Genomic DNA, 20,139 nt, shown 5'->3' with positions numbered 1-20,139 from the left:
CACCTAACCCAGGACAGCGGTATAAATGATCAACATCAGAACAAACTATTGAAAAATCAGTTGGAAAGGGCTTCACTCATCTAATAAAACCCACATAATTCTTAACTAAAGAAATATAAAAAAGAAGATGTGGTATGATTGCCAATGAGACAACTTTCTACAAGAGACCAAAATGACACAGACCAAGTCCGCCTATCAAAGCTCAATTTTAAATCGCGTTCGGAATCCTCAAATGAGATATGTGACCAACTAATTTCTTGCTTATTCATTTTATTCAGTTTGCAATGGCACGTCTACGCATTTTGTTGTTGAACATTCTATCATTATTGGGTCATCAATGACAATGAATATGATGATAACGAACTCAAGTTAAACTATTAAATTTTAGCTTAGTAAGTAATATAACAAGAAAAATGTTTTCCAGCATAAAACAGTACAGCAATGATTAAAGGGAGAAAATCCAACTTCATCGTCAACATACAAAACTATTTTTAATTCTGTTGAAACGACACAGTCTTCTTTGTTAAAAGTAATGAGTAAAGACGATTAACATTTCAAAATATAACGGGTGTTTTCTGAAAGAACAGATATACCAATTTTATTTTTTCGACATACACACAAGGACATATAGACTTTTAATTGTCACGGCTTTCAAAGAACCAAAAACAGTGAAATAATTATATTTTTAAAGCTAGTTCTTAAAGTTGTAACATCGGAAGGTCTTTTTGATGGCTCATTTGCGAAGTCTAGAGCATTAATTAATGGCTTTGATGGACACTGTTGTCCAGTCGAACAAGTAAACTTTAAATTAGACTTTGCTGATAATTAAGGTGGCCGGGTGAGGCCATTTCGCGTTTTCGCGTTTTCTCCTTTTACTTTCACGCGAAATCAAGAAATCGAGAAAGCGAAATCGAGAAATCGAGAAATCGGGAAATCGAGAAATCGAGAAATCGGGAAATCGGGAATCGAGAAATCGAGTAATCGGGAAATCGGGAAATCGAGAAAGCAAAAACGCGAAATCAAGAAATTCATTCGCGTTTTCGCTTTCGTGTTTTTGCGTTTTTGCTTTCTCGATTTCTTGATTTCCCGATTTCCCGATTTCTCGATTTCTCGATTTCTCGATTTCGCGTGAAAGTGAAAGGAGAAAACGCGAAAAGGTGAAATGGCCGCATCCGGCCACCATAGATAATTCAAATTTGTTCTGTGAACATAAACGATAGCAATATCAACACGATGGGTTTAAAAAAATAAATAATAATAGTGGTATGCTTGCTTGCTTAATTCTTACGATCGTGACGTTTTGGCAATTGATGATATAAACAGGAACAGCCTTCAGTTTGGAAGACGACCGTGCCACATCAGAGGGTGTCTCAAATTTAATTACTGATATGATTTTTCTTACACCGAAACTGAAAAATAAACATAGTCAGTTTTTTGTATTACTAGTAAAAAAAGAACTTAACATAGTTCGATCATAGAGGTAGGTTCGAATTATTGTGCGGAAGTTATTATTTACGACTATTGTAAAATTGAATCTCTCTTTTATTCAAGCGATTGCAAAACCGGATGTAATAACTTCAACAATATTCACGCTACTTTCATTTTCATATTCAGGTCAGTACAATGTTTACGTTTTATTTACAAGAATATATATACATCAATCGAGGCTAAGTTATTAAATTTACTTTATTTCTGTTTACACTGCAGTTAGCTATAGAATATCTGGTGGCAAATATTTTCTTTTACTTTATTGTTTATGTATGTTACTTGGGAACCTTTTCATAGAAACCAGTTTGTATACATGTAATTGATATATTCAGTTTATAACGTAGTCATGAAAACCCAGTTTCACTTTGGTGCTTAGTGCTTGCTGTTTACAGTTCAATATTCAAAATTGTCATCACACTTGACTTTATCATAACCATTTGGCTAAAATCACAGTTCAGCTACAAAATTAAGTTACACACCACAATGTAGCTGCAAAACCGTAGCCCTTCAGGTATACATGGTATATGATCGATCATGGACATTTTTTTTCGTTAAGTAGAAAAAAACCGTGAATATATAAAGGACTGGAATAAAACGATAAATGCAAACGTAGTGTTTACGTTTCACATAATAAAAAAAAATCTAGAATGTTGAAATTCCGTATTTTGTTTTCGTTCTCACATATACATGTAATGTACAATAAACATGCAAAGTAAGTATGGGGAAATGCGTGAGATCTTCCCCTCTCTCTGTAGTGAGTTGTGTTGATGACAAAGAAAATACTGAGATATAGCTACACATCGATACTTACTACAAATGTATAAGTTAAACTGTTATAAACGAAATTGAATTCAGGCTTTGTTTATTTTGTACCCCATCTCCTGCAGGTCTAAAACTGGGAATCTCAAAATACAAAAAAAAAGAAGGTTTATCTGGTGGATAGTCGTCTCATTGGCAATCATACCCAACCCCTTATTTTTATATGTATAGAACTTTTAAATACACCTATTTACGTTATGTCTGTGCTTATGGTGTTGCTTAAACTTTTGTAGACGCACAGGTTTGTCAGTATTTTGCTCTTTACGTGAAGCTAAATTTAAGATATTAATTGCAGTATCCAAAGTTATGCGCAACGTGTGATAACACTAGAATTTAAGGCAAGATTACATGAACCAATTGCCTATTTTGCAAATTAAGGGAGCTCTGCATGACCATACAAATGACTTTCGTCGTTACATTTATTGTAACAGCTTGATTTTTTGTCACGGTAGCATTGATGGAGAAGAATGTATGAACGTGTTAACACTTTTACGAAATTAAACTGGTCATTATTTTTAATCGATGTTAAATAAAATCATTTTGCGTTGACATTTTCAAAAACAACATCGATCTTTTTACTTTATGGGATCTTTTAAACCCAGTGCGGTTACATTGCAACATTGATAGAACTGGTGTGATAATTACCGCATGTTCTTAAACTAAATGAAAATATTCTAGATACGTAACTTGCGAATTTAGGTAGCAATACACAGGTAGGAAAAAAACTTAAAATTGACACTCATAATTTTTAAACACCCTCTTTCCCCTCCTGTCTAACAAAGAAGGCTTTATATGTGTGTTATGCATGTATATACTTGTAGAAAGAGAATCTTCCATAGATTTGATTTCTAATGGTCATAAGGGTGAAATATAATCCCTTTTGGGTGTAACCATGGCAACAATCTGCATTTCTTAGATACAAAATATAGCAAAAAAGGGGGGTTAACATGTCACAAAAGTCTCCAAAATTTAGTCTAAAGGAAAATTTCAATGAATTACAGTGATACCTTTCCTGAATCCATAGGTTTATATCTATCAAGTGGTCCAAAAAAAATCATATGTCTTCCTGCTCGTTTTTCCATAAAATTGAGTTGAAAAGATCGAGCGCAAAATCTTTGTTGATAAACACTACAATAATTTATGAACCTATGAACGGTACGGATAGGAAAATACGGACTGTCAATCATTGAAATGGCCTATAAAACATGTTCAAATCAATCTAAATGTTCATATAAACCCACTAAGAAGGCTATATTAGTCTTCAATTATCTAAAAATCAATTTTCTTGTACAAAAACTTTCATATTTAAAAAATTCACAGGGGCCATAATGCGAAACAAAACTTCTAACTGTGTATTGCTACCTTAAGGATTAACATTTTTTTCCCCAATTCCACTTTAAATGGATTTCTGTTTTCTACTAATTAAAACGAGCATTTTCGCCTGCTAGTTTTGAAAATCGGTTCAGAAATAAATATTTTATGAAGGTTAGCAGTTGACACTGAAATGCAACAAAAAAGTGATTTTATGAAACATGCCATGTCAATGTGCATTTTCTCCTTTTTTAGTCAATTTTCTAAAACTATACCTTCTAAGCCTGTCTTTCCTTGTTTAAAAACCTAAATTAACCTTTACAGTAGACAGCTTTTACAAGTTAAAGCTATTTTAAAGCTCTAGAATGTCAATTTTGTTGTGTATTACCATACCAAGGCCTTGGTTAAAATTTAGTCAATACTGAATTTATTTATAACAGCGGGGAAAAAATTGGGCTTAATTCATGCTAAATTGTGACTTTATACTTGCTAAAATAATAAATTTGATTTAGTCGCATGAAAAAATATAAAGTGTTCCCTTCTAAGGTTTCTACATAACGCGCAATCTTCTTTTCCAAGGGGTAGCCAAAAAGTATCGATTAATAACGGAACCAAGTCTTTGTGTCAAAATGTCTATATTGGTTGCTAAGGACAATAAACAACAAAACTAACATATATTGTCATACTAAAGGTTGTTTCTCCCTTAGAATTGTATCTATAACCTAAATATCAATAGTTTTGTGGTATGTTTGTCTAAAAAAAAGGCAATTATTTGCTTTGTCAAATGCCATAAGGATTAACATTTTTTTCCCCAATTCCACTTTAAATGGATTTCTGTTTTCTACTAATTAAAACGAGCATTTTCGCCTGCTAGTTTTGAAAATCGGTTCAGAAATAAATATTTTATGAAGGTTAGCAGTTGACACTGAAATGCAACAAAAAAGTGATTTTATGAAACATGCCATGTCAATGTGCATTTTCTCCTTTTTTAGTCAATTTTCTAAAACTATACCTTCTAAGCCTGTCTTTCCTTGTTTAAAAACCTAAATTAACCTTTACAGTAGACAGCTTTTACAAGTTAAAGCTATTTTAAAGCTCTAGAATGTCAATTTTGTTGTGTATTACCATACCAAGGCCTTGGTTAAAATTTAGTCAATACTGAATTTATTTATAACAGCGGGGAAAAAATTGGGCTTAATTCATGCTAAATTGTGACTTTATACTTGCTAAAATAATAAATTTGATTTAGTCGCATGAAAAAATATAAAGTGTTCCCTTCTAAGGTTTCTACATAACGTGCAATCTTCTTTTCCAAGGGGTAGCCAAAAAGTATCGATTAATAACGGAACCAAGTCTTTGTGTCAAAATGTCTATATTGGTTGCTAAGGACAATAAACAACAAAACTAACATATATTGTCATACTAAAGGTTGTTTCTCCCTTAGAATTGTATCTATAACCTAAATATCAATAGTTTTGTGGTATGTTTGTCTAAAAAAAAGGCAATTATTTGCTTTGTCAAATGCCATAAGGTAGCAATACACAGTTAGGAAAAAAACTTAAAATTGACACTCATAATTTTTAAACACCCTCTTTCCCCTCCTGTCTAACAAAGAAGGCTTTATATGTGTGTTATGCATGTATATACTTGTAGAAAGAGAATCTTCCATAGATTTGATTTCTAATGGTCATAAGGGTGAAATATAATCCCTTTTGGGTGTAACCATGGCAACAATCTGCATTTCTTAGATACAAAATATAGCAAAAAAGGGGGGTTAACATGTCACAAAAGTCTCCAAAATTTAGTCTAAAGGAAAATTTCAATGAATTACAGTGATACCTTTGCTGAATCCATAGGTTTATATCTATCAAGTGGTCCAAAAAAAATCATATGTCTTCCTGCTCGTTTTTCCATAAAATTGAGTTGAAAAGATCGAGCGCAAAATCTTTGTTGATAAACACTACAATAATTTATGAACCTATGAACGGTACGGATAGGAAAATACGGACTGTCAATCATTGAAATGGCCTATAAAACATGTTCAAATCAATCTAAATGTTCATATAAACCCACTAAGAAGGCTATATTAGTCTTCAATTATCTAAAAATCAATTTTATTGTACAAAAACTTTCATATTTAAAAAATTCACAGGGGCCATAATGCGAAACAAAACTTCTAACTGTGTATTGCTACCTTAATTTGGAAATAGTTGCATGGGTCATTGAATTAACGTGTGCTTGTCACAAGTCAGAACTGTCTCTTTTTGACAACGTTTACCCCCTTGTCACATTTATTTTTCATCCAACGTGAGCTTTTTTTTTTTTACTCACTTGCAGAAGGATCGAACTCAGCTTTAACTCTGAAAGAAAGATCGAATAAAACTTACAAGCCGAGACCTTTTCCTAACTTTTATGTAAAGACGACCCGACATCCACTTATTACCTTTACCGACAGCCAAAGCTTTTAAAGAACACATTTGTCATCATAATCAGACACATTAGGAACGGCGTTTTACGTTTCCGCAAATTGGCATTACTTTTCCGCGAAAAAAAGATGATGTTTCCGGGAAAAAAAGTTTACGTTTCCGCAAAAAAATATTTTTCTTTTCCGGAAAAAAAGTAACTATTCCAGAAAAAATAAATTATTGCTTTTCCGCTAATAATTAAGGAATACCTATTGATCGAAAGCAAAGCTATAATAAAAAATAAAATATGTATTAAGTTAAAGGTCATCATAACATGGAAGTAAAATACATCATTAAAATGTATGAAAACGTATGTTCAAAAAGATCTTGATATGAGGTCATAAGTCAGTTCTGGCAGAATATTTGTAGCCAACACGTCGTAAAAAGTCCATATAAGCACATTCACCGTTTACAAATTTTGTATTTTGTTCAGGAAGGAAGGCCATCTTCACCTTTTCATATTTCCGAACGGGTGCTTTTACAGTTAGAGTTCTCATCTTTATGTAAGATGTTGTCTTCAGTTTCAATAACACATCGACAAAGACAAATATGGTAGGATGGCTCGCGTAAAACTGCTCCTCCAGGTAGGTACGAAAAAACTCGACACCATTCGTTGTTCTCTTTTCCTCGGGGTCAGGGGTGATGCCCAAATGGTTGGTGGAAATCTCAATTGCCATTTATATAAAATTCCAATATATAATCGGCAGACCTCATGCATTTATCGTCAGATTGAGCATCGGCAATTAATTCAACAAAGCATTCTTCAATCATGTCAGTTGGCAAGAAAGCCAAACCAAAGATTTCTCAATGAAGTTTAACTCATCCTTACCCGAGTCAGTAGTTGTATCTAGTAAATTGTAGCTATACTGAGATCAGAACATTTTCTTTATTAGAAAGAAAAAATAAATAATTTATCATAGATGTACATTCAAATGTTTTTAATTTACCAGGTAAATTTGCGGAAAAGTAATAAATACAAATTGCGGAAACGTATATTTCAAATTTGCGGAATCGTAGTATTGGGACTTTGAAAAATTAGCGGAAAAGCAATACGCCCATTAGGAATTATGCTGTAACACGATAATCTGAAAATATTCAGTAAAACTTGAATGAAAAGAGTCTGTTTTTTTCTGCAGCAACCCTTCAATATCTGGTAAATTGCAGGATTAAAGAAGTTTCTTTAGTTTGAATATTTTTTCTTTCAGAGGAAGTGTATTAAAACCATAAATGGCGGAAGGCGGAGGAGATGTTGTGAGTTAATTATTTCTTATTCAAATGTACTTTAAACTTGATTTACATAGCACAACCTTGTAAACTGTTTAAAGAACAAGAATAAAATAGAGAATGGAAATGGGGAATGTGTCAAAGAGACAACAACCCGACCAAATAAAATAACAACAGCAGCAGGTCACCAACAGGTCTTCAAGAAACAAATATTAATGAATTATGTACAGTAACACAATCATGTCATATTCAAGGAGATCGATCATTGAAGGTACAGGTCGATCGGGGATTTCCGCCATCTTGATTTGCAGAGTACAATATTTGATGAGACAGGAGGACAAAAAAAGTAAAATAACAAACAAACAAAACCGAACTCCAATGTACACTCAAAATGAAAAGGTTTTTTTCATTTGTTTTATTTTGAATTTAAATCCAAGAAAAAAATCAAGAAGTAAATTTTGTAAAAAAATAAATCCATTTTTTCCGTATTTTACTTTTAAATGGACTTAGTTTTTCTGCTGGGAAACATGACATTCACTCTGTGGTTAACGTTTTTAAAATTTTAATAACTTTCTTAAACTATTCTGGGTTTGTACCAAACTTGGACAGAAGCTTATTTATGATCATGAGATAGTATCCAGAAGTAAATTTTGTAAAAAGATATCTCCATTTTTTCTGTATTTTACTTTAAAGGGACTTAGATTTTCTTCCAGTTACATTACATACAGTCGGCAGTTAAAGTTTTCAAAACATTAATTAAATTCATTAACTATCTTAGATTTTTACCAAACTTGGACAGAAGCTTCTTACAATCAAAAGATAGTATCAAGAGGAATATTTTTATTGATTTTTTCCTCTTTTTTTTGTTGAGCCTGCGATTTACAGCAAAAGTAGGCGAGACACTGGGTTCCGCGGAACCCTTACAATTTTTTTATAAGGGGACGTACCATAAATTTACCATTAAACGCAACATAGGTATTGTACGCTATACGCGCGTTTCGTCTACCCAAGACTCGTCATTGATGCTCGAATGAAAAAAGTTAAAAAGTTGAAATAAAGAACCAATTAAGATCAATTAAGTTGAAGAGCATGGAAGATCCCTTTTATTTTGTAGCCTGATAACGAGTACAGTAACCCTATTTTTTTTTATTTTCTGAAATTACGTTAGCGCTTCATATATCTACCGCAGAAGTAAACTAAGTTTCTATGAAAGGGAAACCTTTACTTCTTTACTACTGTAGCACCATTGATGACACTTAATAAGGTTGTTATAGTGTCATAAACAAGCTGAGTCTCGGACGAATGGAAATTTAACTGATAAATCGGTAGACGGTAAATGTTTCAAGAGGAACATTAAAAACAAAGAAATAAAAGTGAGAATGGAAATGGGGAATGTGTCAAAGAGACAACAACCAGACCAAATAAAAAAATACAACAGCAGAAGGTCACCAACAGGTCTTCAATGTAGCGAGAAATTCCCGCACCCGGAGGCGTCCTTCAGCTGGCCCCTAAACAAATATATACTAGTTCAGTGATAATGAACGCCATACTAATTTCCAAATTGTACACAAGAAACTAAAATTAAAATAATACAAGACTAACAAAGGCCAGAGGCTCCTGACAAAGATGACATAGTGTAGGAAATAAACACTTAAAAAACCCAACAAAATAAGCCTGATACCTTTGATAACTGACAACTATTAAGAACATTAAAACACAAACAAAAAGTGTCCTGGAAAACGTAACACACTTCGGATAGAGAAAATCGTTGTATTTTGACATCATGTTTTTAAAATACCAATTTAATCTTTCATTTGATTTTCAAACTATTCGGGGTTAATAATAATTTTACAGGGTTTCAGTTTTGAAGAAAAGAAGGGTGATTTATTTGGTTGTCCGGAAACGGATGCTTTAGCTCATTGTGTCAGTGAAGATCTCAGAATGGGCAAAGGAATTGCTGTCTTATTTAAAAAGAAATTTGGTGGAGTTGGAGAGCTTATGTCACAAGGTATAACAATCATATTTTGTTCTAAATATATTTTGTATAATATGATAAACTTAGTGCTAGTATAAATGCTCCACCCCTAATGTGTTCCATATACCGGTATTTCACGTTCAAATTGTATGATATAATCATGGATACCAAGATTGAAATTTTCAGTTTGAGCTTGACATGTCTACCAAAGACTCATCAGTAGACGGTCGAATAAAAAAAAGATTAAAAAAGAACAAAGTTAAAGAGTATTGAGGACAAAAAATTCCTAAAAAGTTTTGCCAAATTGGTGTTAACATATGCTCAGATACTCTAATGCTTTTTATTATGGTAGTTACCATGAAAACACAGTCATACACAAATAATTATATTAGAAAATGCTTACATAACTCCTTGACAATAAACAAGATAATAAAAAATTGAATGTACTTTTCATTGCATTGTGGGCAAATATATACATTACATAGAAATACTTGTTAGAAGGTTTACAATAACGAGACGCTAATTGACGTTATAATTAAGCAAGAGGGAAAAGGTGTGTGTAAACAAAATAAATTAATATAACAATAAAGACCTAAATACAGGCATTTTTAACTGAATGTATCTAAAAACTGTTTCAATCGATTTTATTCCACACTGAATGAAAACAATTTTTGAAGCAAGTATAATTTCAGAAACTATTATACATCTCCGACAATGACAATATCTTAATTCTCATAGTCATTACAGATACATAGAAGATGCACAAAACATACAGAAATACTCATATATTATAATTTGCAATATTTATATATCATACAGTGGTTTCAAAACAATACATAATGCAAGGTAGAGTAAAGTTAAAAACCTGGGTCCCCAGAGTTCCCAGATAACAAATGAAGGCACTTTAATGTAAAAAAAAACGAAAATTGCCACAATGGAGCAACACGACAGGTACCACCTGTGGATGAAGATTTGCTATCCCACCCGGAGCACCTGAGATTACCATCGGATTTTGGTGGGGTTTTGTGTTGCTCAGTCTTTAGTTGTCTATGTTTTGTTGTGTTCTGTATACTGATGTTTATGTTTTGGTGTTATATTTTGATATGAGTTTTAATGTCCAGTTGGTATCATTCGACGCCTATCGCTTATCGAATAAATGGTTTGAATCAGAGTTCACTTAAATAAATATATACAAAATTAACAAAACATGAAGACTACCAATGAACTGCAGATTACCTGTCAGAAGTAGTGTATATCGTATGTTTGTAAAACCCAGAAATGACTGAATTCGTCGGTGGCCAATCGTTTCGTATCAATCAAATCTATTTCTGTATATTTATTGAACATTAAGCAATATGCTAGTTATTAACAAAACATGAATTAAAATTGAATTAAAACATCGACAACATAAGCTGTTAAATAATTTTTGCATTTATTTCGTGATTTGAATAACACCTGACGTTTTCAGTCTCGATGTTTGTGCGTTTTGCGTTTCAACAGTTAATTATGTAAATGTTCTGGAATAACTATTTTGTAAACCGGATCTATAGGTTTTAGTTGGTGCTGTTTTATGAGGGAAATATATTTTGGAAATACGTTTGTTTAGTTAAAGATGTAATCATGACTAGTCTTTATACTTATGTTCATAGGTAAGAAGACTGGGAAAGTAGCAGTCAAGATAAAGAAAAATAGGTTTATATTTTACCTCATCACCAAGCCCAAAGGTCCAGGGAAACCTTCTTATGCTAGTATGGGTTCTTGTCTGAAAGATCTGAAGAAACAGTGTATTGAGAATAACATACACAATTTATCCATGCCCAAAATAGGTTGTGGTCTTGATCGTTTAGATTGGGACAAAGTCACCGATATGATCTATGAAATATTCTCTGATACTAATATTCACATTACTGCGTACTATTTAAAATGAAACACAAGAATTTGCATTTAGTCACGCTCCAATTAAAATTTTAGTTATGATAGCCATTAAAACAGGAGTTTTATCAGAAAATCAAAAAAACTGTAAGACTACTGTCTAAAGAAAGGTAGTTGCTTACTTACTTAAGTTGGTGATGTTGTATAAACTTGATAAGTTGAATGTGATAAACATGAATATGTTATTCAGGGAAGAAGACAGGAGGCGTTGCTGTATTGAAAAATAAGAATCGTTTTGTGTATTACTTGATTACTAAGGTGAAGGCTACCGGGAAACCTACATATGACACTCTCAGGGCGAGTCTGAAGGAACTCAAAGTGCATTGTGTAAAAAATAAAGTACATAGATTGGCAATGCCTAAAATAGGATGTGGACTTGACAGACTGGAGTGGGAAGAGGTTTCTACAATGATTTGTAAAATATTTTCGGACATAGATATACATATCACAGTGTATACTCTTTGACAGTATTATTTGTAACTAATGTGTGACTTTAAAGTGAAGATAATTTAAGATTTCTCATAAATCGACGTGATGGATAATTTGAATGAGGAAAATGCAGCCATTTTACAAAAACTAAATATTTCAAATCGTTAACCGTAATATATTCTTAGTATAAAACAGTTTGCCATGCAAATGAAGACAAAAAATCGGATCACAAAAGGAAATTTTAAATTGTCTTTGTTAGGTAGCAATACACAGTTAGGAGTTTAGTTTCGCATTATGGCCCCTGTGGATTTTTCAAATAGGAAAGTTATTGTGTAATAAAATTCATTTTTAGACAGATGAGTGCTAATTTAGCCTTCAAAGATGGTTTATAAGAGCATCAAGATTATTTTTTACATGTTTTATGGGCTGTTTTCTGTTTGACAGTCCGTATTTTCATAGTTAGACCGGCCATCGGTCCAGAAATTAATGTACTGTTTACAAACACTCTATTTCTACACGAACTTTTTGACGCAATTTTACAAAAAAATGAGACGAAAGACATATGATTTTCATTGGATTTGCTGAATGATATATGTACACAGTTTCAGAAAAGGTATTACTTCAAGCGATTGAAATTCTACTTTTAGCCAAATTTTGGGGAAATATGTGACATCTTTCCCCCCCTTTTTGCAATATTTTCTAACAAATAAATGCAGATTGTTGCCATGGATACACCAAAAAGAAATTATATTTTACCATTTTATATACTGGAAATAAAATCTATGGAAGATTCTAATTACATACATATGCCCATATATGACACAAACAGTAAGCTTGATATTGCAAGAAAGCAATGAAAAGGGAATGGTATAATTCATAAGGGCAAATTTTAGTATTTTTTCCTAACTGTTTATTGCTTCCTTATGGCATACTTACCAAGCTCAGAATTGTAAAATTTAAGACTTTTCATGCCACAAATCTATTGATATTTAGATTCAAAATCAAATTCTGAGTAAATTAAGTGTTTAACAATGACAATATGTGTCAATTTTATTGTTTACAGTCCTTAGCAACCAAAATTAGACATTTTGACACTAGGCTTATATTTGTACTATATCGGCTTAGCGCTTGCTTCTGATGGATTGGGCTGTATGTAGTAGCCCAAGTATTGAACGCGTTGTTTTTTGTCTTGCGAATATATACCAAATTATTGTTTTTATCAAGATTTCATGTTACATTTTGGCATATATTAAATGTATAGTTAAATCAGATTTAAGAAATTGATTCCCTATCACCAAGTTTTTTAATTAAGTATATGGTATGCAATAAGCATAAAGATTAACATTTTTATGCTTAAAATTGCTAAATTTTGTACAATGTTGCATCATCAGGTATCTTATTATGATATTCAACATTAAAAAACTGACAAAAGAGGTACAGTTTTTAAGATTTGGCTAAAAATTGAGGTAGAGACAAGATTTTACACTTTGACTTGGCACCTTTCTTAAAATCAGTTTTTGTCGCGTTTCAGTCTCAACTGCTAACCTTCATAAAATATTCATTACTCAACCAATTTTCAAAAATAAAAGGCCATTTTACTTGTTTTAGCTAGCAGAACTCAGAAAATAAGTTAAAAGGGAGAATTTGAAAAAAATATTTACTATTAAGGTAGCAATACACAGTTAGGAGTTTAGTTTCGCATTATGGCCCCTGTGGATTTTTCAAATAGGAAAGTTATTGTGTAATAAAATTCATTTTTAGACAGATGAGTGCTAATTTAGCCTTCAAAGATGGTTTATAAGAGCATCAAGATTATTTTTTACATGTTTTATGGGCTGTTTTCTGTTTGACAGTCCGTATTTTCATAGTTAGACCGGCCATCGGTCCAGAAATTAATGTACTGTTTACAAACACTCTATTTCTACACGAACTTTTTGACGCAATTTTACAAAAAAATGAGACGAAAGACATATGATTTTCATTGGATTTGCTGAATGATATATGTACACAGTTTCAGAAAAGGTATTACTTCAAGCGATTGAAATTCTACTTTTAGCCAAATTTTGGGGAAATATGTGACATCTTTCCCCCCCTTTTTGCAATATTTTCTAACAAATAAATGCAGATTGTTGCCATGGATACACCAAAAAGAAATTATATTTTACCATTTTATATACTGGAAATAAAATCTATGGAAGATTCTGATTACATACATATGCCCATATATGACACAAACAGTAAGCTTGATATTGCAAGAAAGCAATGAAAAGGGAATGGTATAATTCATAAGGGCAAATTTTAGTATTTTTTCCTAACTGTTTATTGCTACCTTAGGTTATTTGTTGACTGTGATAAACCGGCATCAGGTCAGATACACCTCATTGATATATTGTTTATGCTATGCCATAGAAACAGCAGGAAGTGTTATGCTGATTGAGTTGTATACATATATGTTTATATCTTACAGTTGTGAAAATAAAGGGGTATTTCATATCTTAGATTTACTGTCGATATACGTTAATGAGAATGTAAGAGGGTGAGGTACCCGTTTTAATTGTTCTATGGATATTTTGTTCATATAAAACATCGCAATTTACTTTGTTCTCTGTAACAGTGAATTCTACCCACATTCGACATGCTTTCGTATTGAAAAAAAGCTCCAAATGACACATACTCAAAACAAAAATTTGAGGCTGGGAAATCGGAAACATAGCATTCAGATATACTATATATATCTACATGCCGTGACGCTGAAACAGTGCCTTGAAGGTATACTTTTTCTCATATTAAGTAAGTTAAAGGTATAACATTAACACGAAAGTGAATGGTTATCCCAAACATAGTAAAAAGATAACGATTCGACAATAAAAGAAAAATCGAATACAGATAATACCGTAGCAAAACACAAAATCAAAGTTAACTAAATTGGGTATCAAGAACGCCATCAAGACGGTTTGGTTTCAAATATTGTTAAACTTTAAAAACAAAATCTCCTGAAATCTTTGCTTTTGATCTTTAGTTGTCTAATAGCAGATGTAGGAAATTAACCTTGACAAAAAATGAAAGATGACAACCGTTGCCAAACCAGTTTGATTGTTATAAGCAATTTTAAGATCATGGAGTTAAATTAGCTGGGACACCAAAAAAATCACTTAAATAAAAACAGAAAATTATGTAAGGGACCAATACTGCTTCCTGACATTCTTTGAGGGCTTGAACATTTTTATTCTCTTCAAAAATATGGCTGAAGTTTATCTGTGCTACCACTTTCACGTAATAAAATGGAACCAAACAATCATTTATCATGCGAAGGCCTGATAAATACAAAACATTGTAATGCCGATACCACTATATCCTCTCAAATATGTTCCCGATCGCTGCTTCATTGAAACCTTGACCAGAAAAATATAACTGGTTGAGAAAAAAATAACTGAACACAGTGATGAATAGACCGGCGCACGGCTACCTTTATTTATCTAAATCGTTGTCTTTTTTGGCATTGACTCACTGTCAATCATACCACACTAGGGTCAGTTATCAATAAAATAGAAAACGTCTTAATAGAAATGAATTTATCTATGTCGACGCATTGTATTTTCGATGCGATTGCCTTATATATGAATAATATATATTATTTATCATTAATAAAGTCTTGAAAGTATATTAAATGAAGAATGATAGAAAATGAGAAAAAAGAAATAAAAAAAAACCCATATCAACAAACATGAACACGTTGGTTCAGTATGTTTTTTTTATTATTATTATTAAGCATTATTCTAGACGACTAGAAAGATAAATGTCACCACTTCTAGAAGAAATCGGTATTAATTTAGTTAATCTGGTGCAACAAAATTGGTACCGTTGATTTTATTACTACCACTGGGTCAATGCCTCTGCTGGTGGACTATTAGTCCCCGAGGGTATCACCAGCCCAGAAGCCAGTACTTCGGTACTGGCATGAAAATACGGATTTTTTGTGTTATTAAAATTGCTGTTACAAAATATTAGAAATGATTATAAATTAAGGAATGTATCTCCCTCATGCAAAGCTCTGATTCCTTTAACGAATTTGGCTATACTTTTTGGACCTTTTGGATTATAGCTCTTCATCTTTTATATAAGCTTTGGATTTCAAATATTTTGGCCACGAGCATCACTGAAGAGACATGTATTGTCGACATGCGCATCTGGTGCAACAAAATTGGTACCGTTGATTTTATTAGTAATGAACAAAATGTGAAAATTTAACAAAAAAAATTCTATAATTGTCTTCCAATCTTTCGGGTATTAAAGTTTTAATGAAAAGTAGCATTTATTAGCGACATTGGGCTGACTAAAATTACAATCACCGAAACAGTGGTGAAATCTGGCTACGCTTCTTTGTAGAGAAAGGGAAGTATGACCATAACGATATCGTTGTATGGAGTTTGCCAAAGTGAGTAATACGGGTGCTTCGTAACCCCTCAAGTTTCTGCATGCTATACAATTCCCTGACTTTGTTGTTCGGCTGGTATGTATTATTGTTTCAGGTGCATATTGGTGAATATATATACTGTATCAAATAACTACTTATAGGTAATGTGTTAAAGTGTAAATTTTATAATTACTGATTTCTAGACTGCTTATATAAAAAAGGTGAATGACATCACTAATTGGGCAATTATACCACCGCTTTTACACCATATTACAGTTAGAAAAAACACGTTTGTCTTTTAACAATGAAGTTTCAAGTTAGCAGACATATTATTGTTTATACGCTAACAGAATCATAACTAAGAGTGCATTTTAATGACAAAATGTGCGACTATACATGAACAATATGCCCACACTTCCCAGCATTGTGTTTTTTTGTCAGATAGTTATTAGTTTTTTCTCCAACTTTATTGTATTTAAAAACAATAAATTCTTTAATTCATGTCGGCTTTTTACAATCTAACTTTTAATAGAACGGTTTTTATCATAGTTCTCTTTTGTGTATGTTACGTTTCGGTGTTGTGTTTCTGTTGTGTCGCAGTTCTCCTATATTTGATACGTTTCCCTCAGTTTTAGTTTGTAACCCGGATTTGTCTTTTTCTCTATCGCTTTATGAATTTTGAACAGCGGTATACTACTGTTGCTTTTATTTAAATATCTTAGTCAGTTGTTAGTTGCCATGTACCATTTATAAGAAGACGCTGTTTTGTTATATGTAAGCAATACTAAACGAGTGACCGAACACACCATTTGCATTTTTCTTTTAAAATAGATAAATAGTGTAAGAATTAGAGAAATATAGATTCTTACACTGCAACAAGTGTATTACGATATTTCTCCACTCGAGTTAAATTTTATTATTTAAAGCGCTAGGCTTGCCGAGCCCTTTAAATAATAAAATTTAACTGTCGACAGTGGAGAAATATCGTAATACACGAGTTATAGTGGCGGAATCTGTTTCTCTAAATGTCTAATGCTTTTTATCGTTCCTTTTCAAAGATTTTCAGAAAATTGTGCTCTTTATATGCGACGTCAACAGACAAGGTCGCCTTTTTTCATGACGTCACAATAGGAAAATTGAGAAGAAAACAAAACATTTTGACGTCATAATCAAATTTCGACTAATCATTTGCCGAGAACATATTTTTCACTAGTGAGGAGAAATATTTTTCTCACACCGGTCAGAAAATGTGAAAATAGCACAAAAATTAGAGAAATGCATATTCACAACAAATATTGTGAATCACCAGGATGATATTATGTGACAACAGTTAATCATATTGATATTGACCTTGAAACAGAAAATGAAAAAAATAAATGAATATTTTTGTAGCTCACGTAATGGCAATTGCTAACTGACCCATATTCGAATGTTCAAGTTCATTTGGTCAGCAATAAGTCCCGTTTTTAATCGAACGCAAATTTTTGCGGTCGTATATTGGTATCATGTTGGCGTCGTCCGAAGACGGATAGTTTTCGGATAACTTTAGTATAAATTAATAGAAATCAATTAGATTTTAACACAATGTTTATAACCACAAAAGGAAGCTTGGGATTGATTTTGGGGGTTATGGTTCTTACTGTTTATAAATAAGGGGCCCAAAGAGCCCAACAATAGCATTCATCTAGTGTCCGAACAATAAGTTGTATATAAGTATTTCAATTGTTCTGAAATTGTATCACAATGTTTAATACCATAAGTAGATGATTGAGATATATTTTAAAGGTTATAGGGCAAACAGTCTACTAATAAAGGACCAAAAAGGGGCCAAAACAAGTATTTTTGTAGTTTCAAGCCAATTAATTGAAGTTATCTTTCTTTGTCCAGCGTTAACGTTATATGCATCATTTGTGTCCGTTTGGACACATTCCCCATTTATATTTTAAGAAGTTACTATAAATGGTTTCTTATTTTAACCATGACTGTATGCAATTTTATATTTTAATATTCTATGATGTATTTAAATGAGTAGTTATTGTTGCAAACTCCATTAGAAATTTGAATTGAGATCATTTTTGAAATATGGGAAAGGGGGAAGTGAGAACAAAAATTGGGATGGGGTTCCATTTTTTTTCTCATTTCAGATTTCAGAATTTAAAAAGTCAAGATTTTACACTGAGCGTTAGCGAGATGTAAAATATGGTCAAATATAACGCCTAACCATATAAAAGTTAGCATTGAGCGACAGGAAGGTTTTTGTTATTCTAATAGGACACAAGTTAAGTATTTGTATAGGTCAAAGCGTACGAAAATGTCTTGAAAATATTTGGCTGTTCCCGTTTCCAACCTGTAGAGTCTGTACAGTATGTACACTACATGTTAATAATCAATAAGTTTAAAAACTAAATGCATGGTAAATAAAGGTTGTTTGATAAATTTTATACAATAAAGCTGCTAAAATTCATATATATTTCATTTGGCTAAAAATGACAATAACGGGAATATAAACAATAATTTATGCGCATGTGTCAAACATGTTTTTGCTTATAAGAACCAGGCTTTGTTTACAAAGCGTAAAAGGACGTCATATTATAATTGATAATTTTGTCTTAGATGCATGATATTATTTTAGTAGTTGTTAGTGGCTTTGGGCTAGCTTTCAGCAACTGCGAATATAATGTTGTATACAAGTGGAGGCATCATTTGTGTCCATAAAGGCACATTCTCCATTTAGTTAAGAACATGCATAATGTAATAAGCTGACATTTAGTCCGGGATTATGTATTAGTACTGCATGAGTATTTACCTGTAGTTTGCGATTTTAAATCAATACGATATCCGACCTGATCGACCGATACAACATTTACGTACATGATAAAACACCGGTTCATTGGATTCTTGAATGAAAATTATCTGTTACGAAGGAAGGCATAATTGATAAACCGGCAATTGAAACACAATTAAAAGGGAATGAGGTATATGATACGTCGAAGTTGCCAACATATTTCTTGAATACGGAAGATTGTGTTATAAGAATCAGCGAAACTGTCAACCGCATTGCAAATAATGTTTTGTCTAACAGATGTATTAACGAAACATACGGAACCTTCACTATGAGCGAGATGGACCTAGCCGGTCTAACAGTAACCCATTGTTAATTTCGCAATTTTCTAATTCATCTGAAAAAAGTGACATTTAAAAAGTTTGAGATGGTTCTATTAACAGACCTGATTCGATATTTCTATCAGTTGAATTAGAAAATTGCAATTTAGAAATTTACCCACCTTTCGAAGCGATGATGATTACTCCACTCAAGCATAACCGAAAAATTTTCTCACGGTTTTCATTTCAGATCCGATTGTTCTTCGTGTGTAGATTATCAGCCTCGATGTTATAAAGCTTGTTTGAAAACAATTTTTGTGTCTATCGCTGTCCATATTGTGAATTCCAATCTATTTCCAGGATGACATTTGCTGACAAAAGTTAATTATAATGTTATACGAACAACCAAAAAAAAGTAAAAATAAGTTAGCTTTCCCTCAAAATTGTACCGATAAAAATCTTGAATTAACTAATTTACACTTGCTTGACCGAGTACAAGAATCTATAAAATATTTTTGGATGCTATGAATAACAAAGAAGCTAAATTCATTCAAGTATGGACATCACAATATGGCAACTAATTACATAATAATTGATTATGTAATAATTATGTCATCATGAAATTATCACAATTCGAAAGATTACTCCTTCTACCTTTTTTGGTACCTCATTTATAAAATTTAAAGAAAGATGAATGGAATTACATCAGTTTAAAGATGTCTGATTGGGGATGAAAAATCTTTGTATTGTGCTACCTTAAACGAATCCCGTTTTATTCAGAATCGTTGTATATTCCGGCTAGACACAATATTAGATTTAACCCACCATTTGTTCTTAATATCTGTAATACTAAAATAACGAGGTTTAATTTGTCAGCCGTCATCACGTAAAAACGATGAATCAAAGAATTCAACTTTATATATAACTTATATAGTACAATGGTGTTGATTAAAAAATACACCACTCCAGGCCCCTTTGTT

The 20,139-nt window shown here is 32.2% G+C and overlaps 1 protein-coding gene and 1 long non-coding RNA gene across 4 annotated transcripts; both read left to right on the top strand.

The window, feature by feature from the left end:
• The first annotated feature begins 1,556 nt into the window (after positions 1-1,556).
• On the top strand, positions 1,557-11,735 carry LOC134688251 (ADP-ribose glycohydrolase OARD1-like). 3 transcript variants are annotated; one of them, XM_063548757.1, is made up of 4 exons: positions 1,557-1,614; positions 7,289-7,334; positions 9,162-9,315; positions 10,932-11,640. In XM_063548757.1, exons 2-4 carry the CDS (start codon positions 7,311-7,313, stop codon positions 11,207-11,209), a joined length of 456 nt encoding a protein of 151 aa, XP_063404827.1. In that variant the 5' UTR covers positions 1,557-1,614; positions 7,289-7,310; the 3' UTR covers positions 11,210-11,640. The 3 variants fall into 3 exon arrangements, with proteins under 3 accessions (XP_063404827.1, XP_063404826.1, XP_063404828.1); XM_063548756.1 differs by lacking the exon at positions 1,557-1,614 and adding an exon at positions 6,366-6,667; XM_063548758.1 differs by lacking the exon at positions 1,557-1,614 and adding an exon at positions 6,377-6,667 and having other exon boundaries at positions 11,405-11,735.
• A 10-nt stretch (positions 11,736-11,745) lies between these two features.
• LOC134688252 (uncharacterized) lies at positions 11,746-14,136 on the top strand. Its single transcript, XR_010101798.1, has 2 exons — positions 11,746-11,902; positions 13,978-14,136. It is a non-coding gene; the product is annotated as an uncharacterized LOC134688252 (long non-coding RNA).
• The last annotated feature ends 6,003 nt before the right edge of the window (positions 14,137-20,139 follow it).

Source organism: Mytilus trossulus, chromosome 10 (assembly GCF_036588685.1).
Source record: "Mytilus trossulus isolate FHL-02 chromosome 10, PNRI_Mtr1.1.1.hap1, whole genome shotgun sequence".
NCBI lineage: Eukaryota > Metazoa > Mollusca > Bivalvia > Mytilida > Mytilidae > Mytilus > Mytilus trossulus.
Note: the sequence above shows the minus strand (reverse complement) of the source record. Positions and strands in the feature narration are given on the sequence as shown.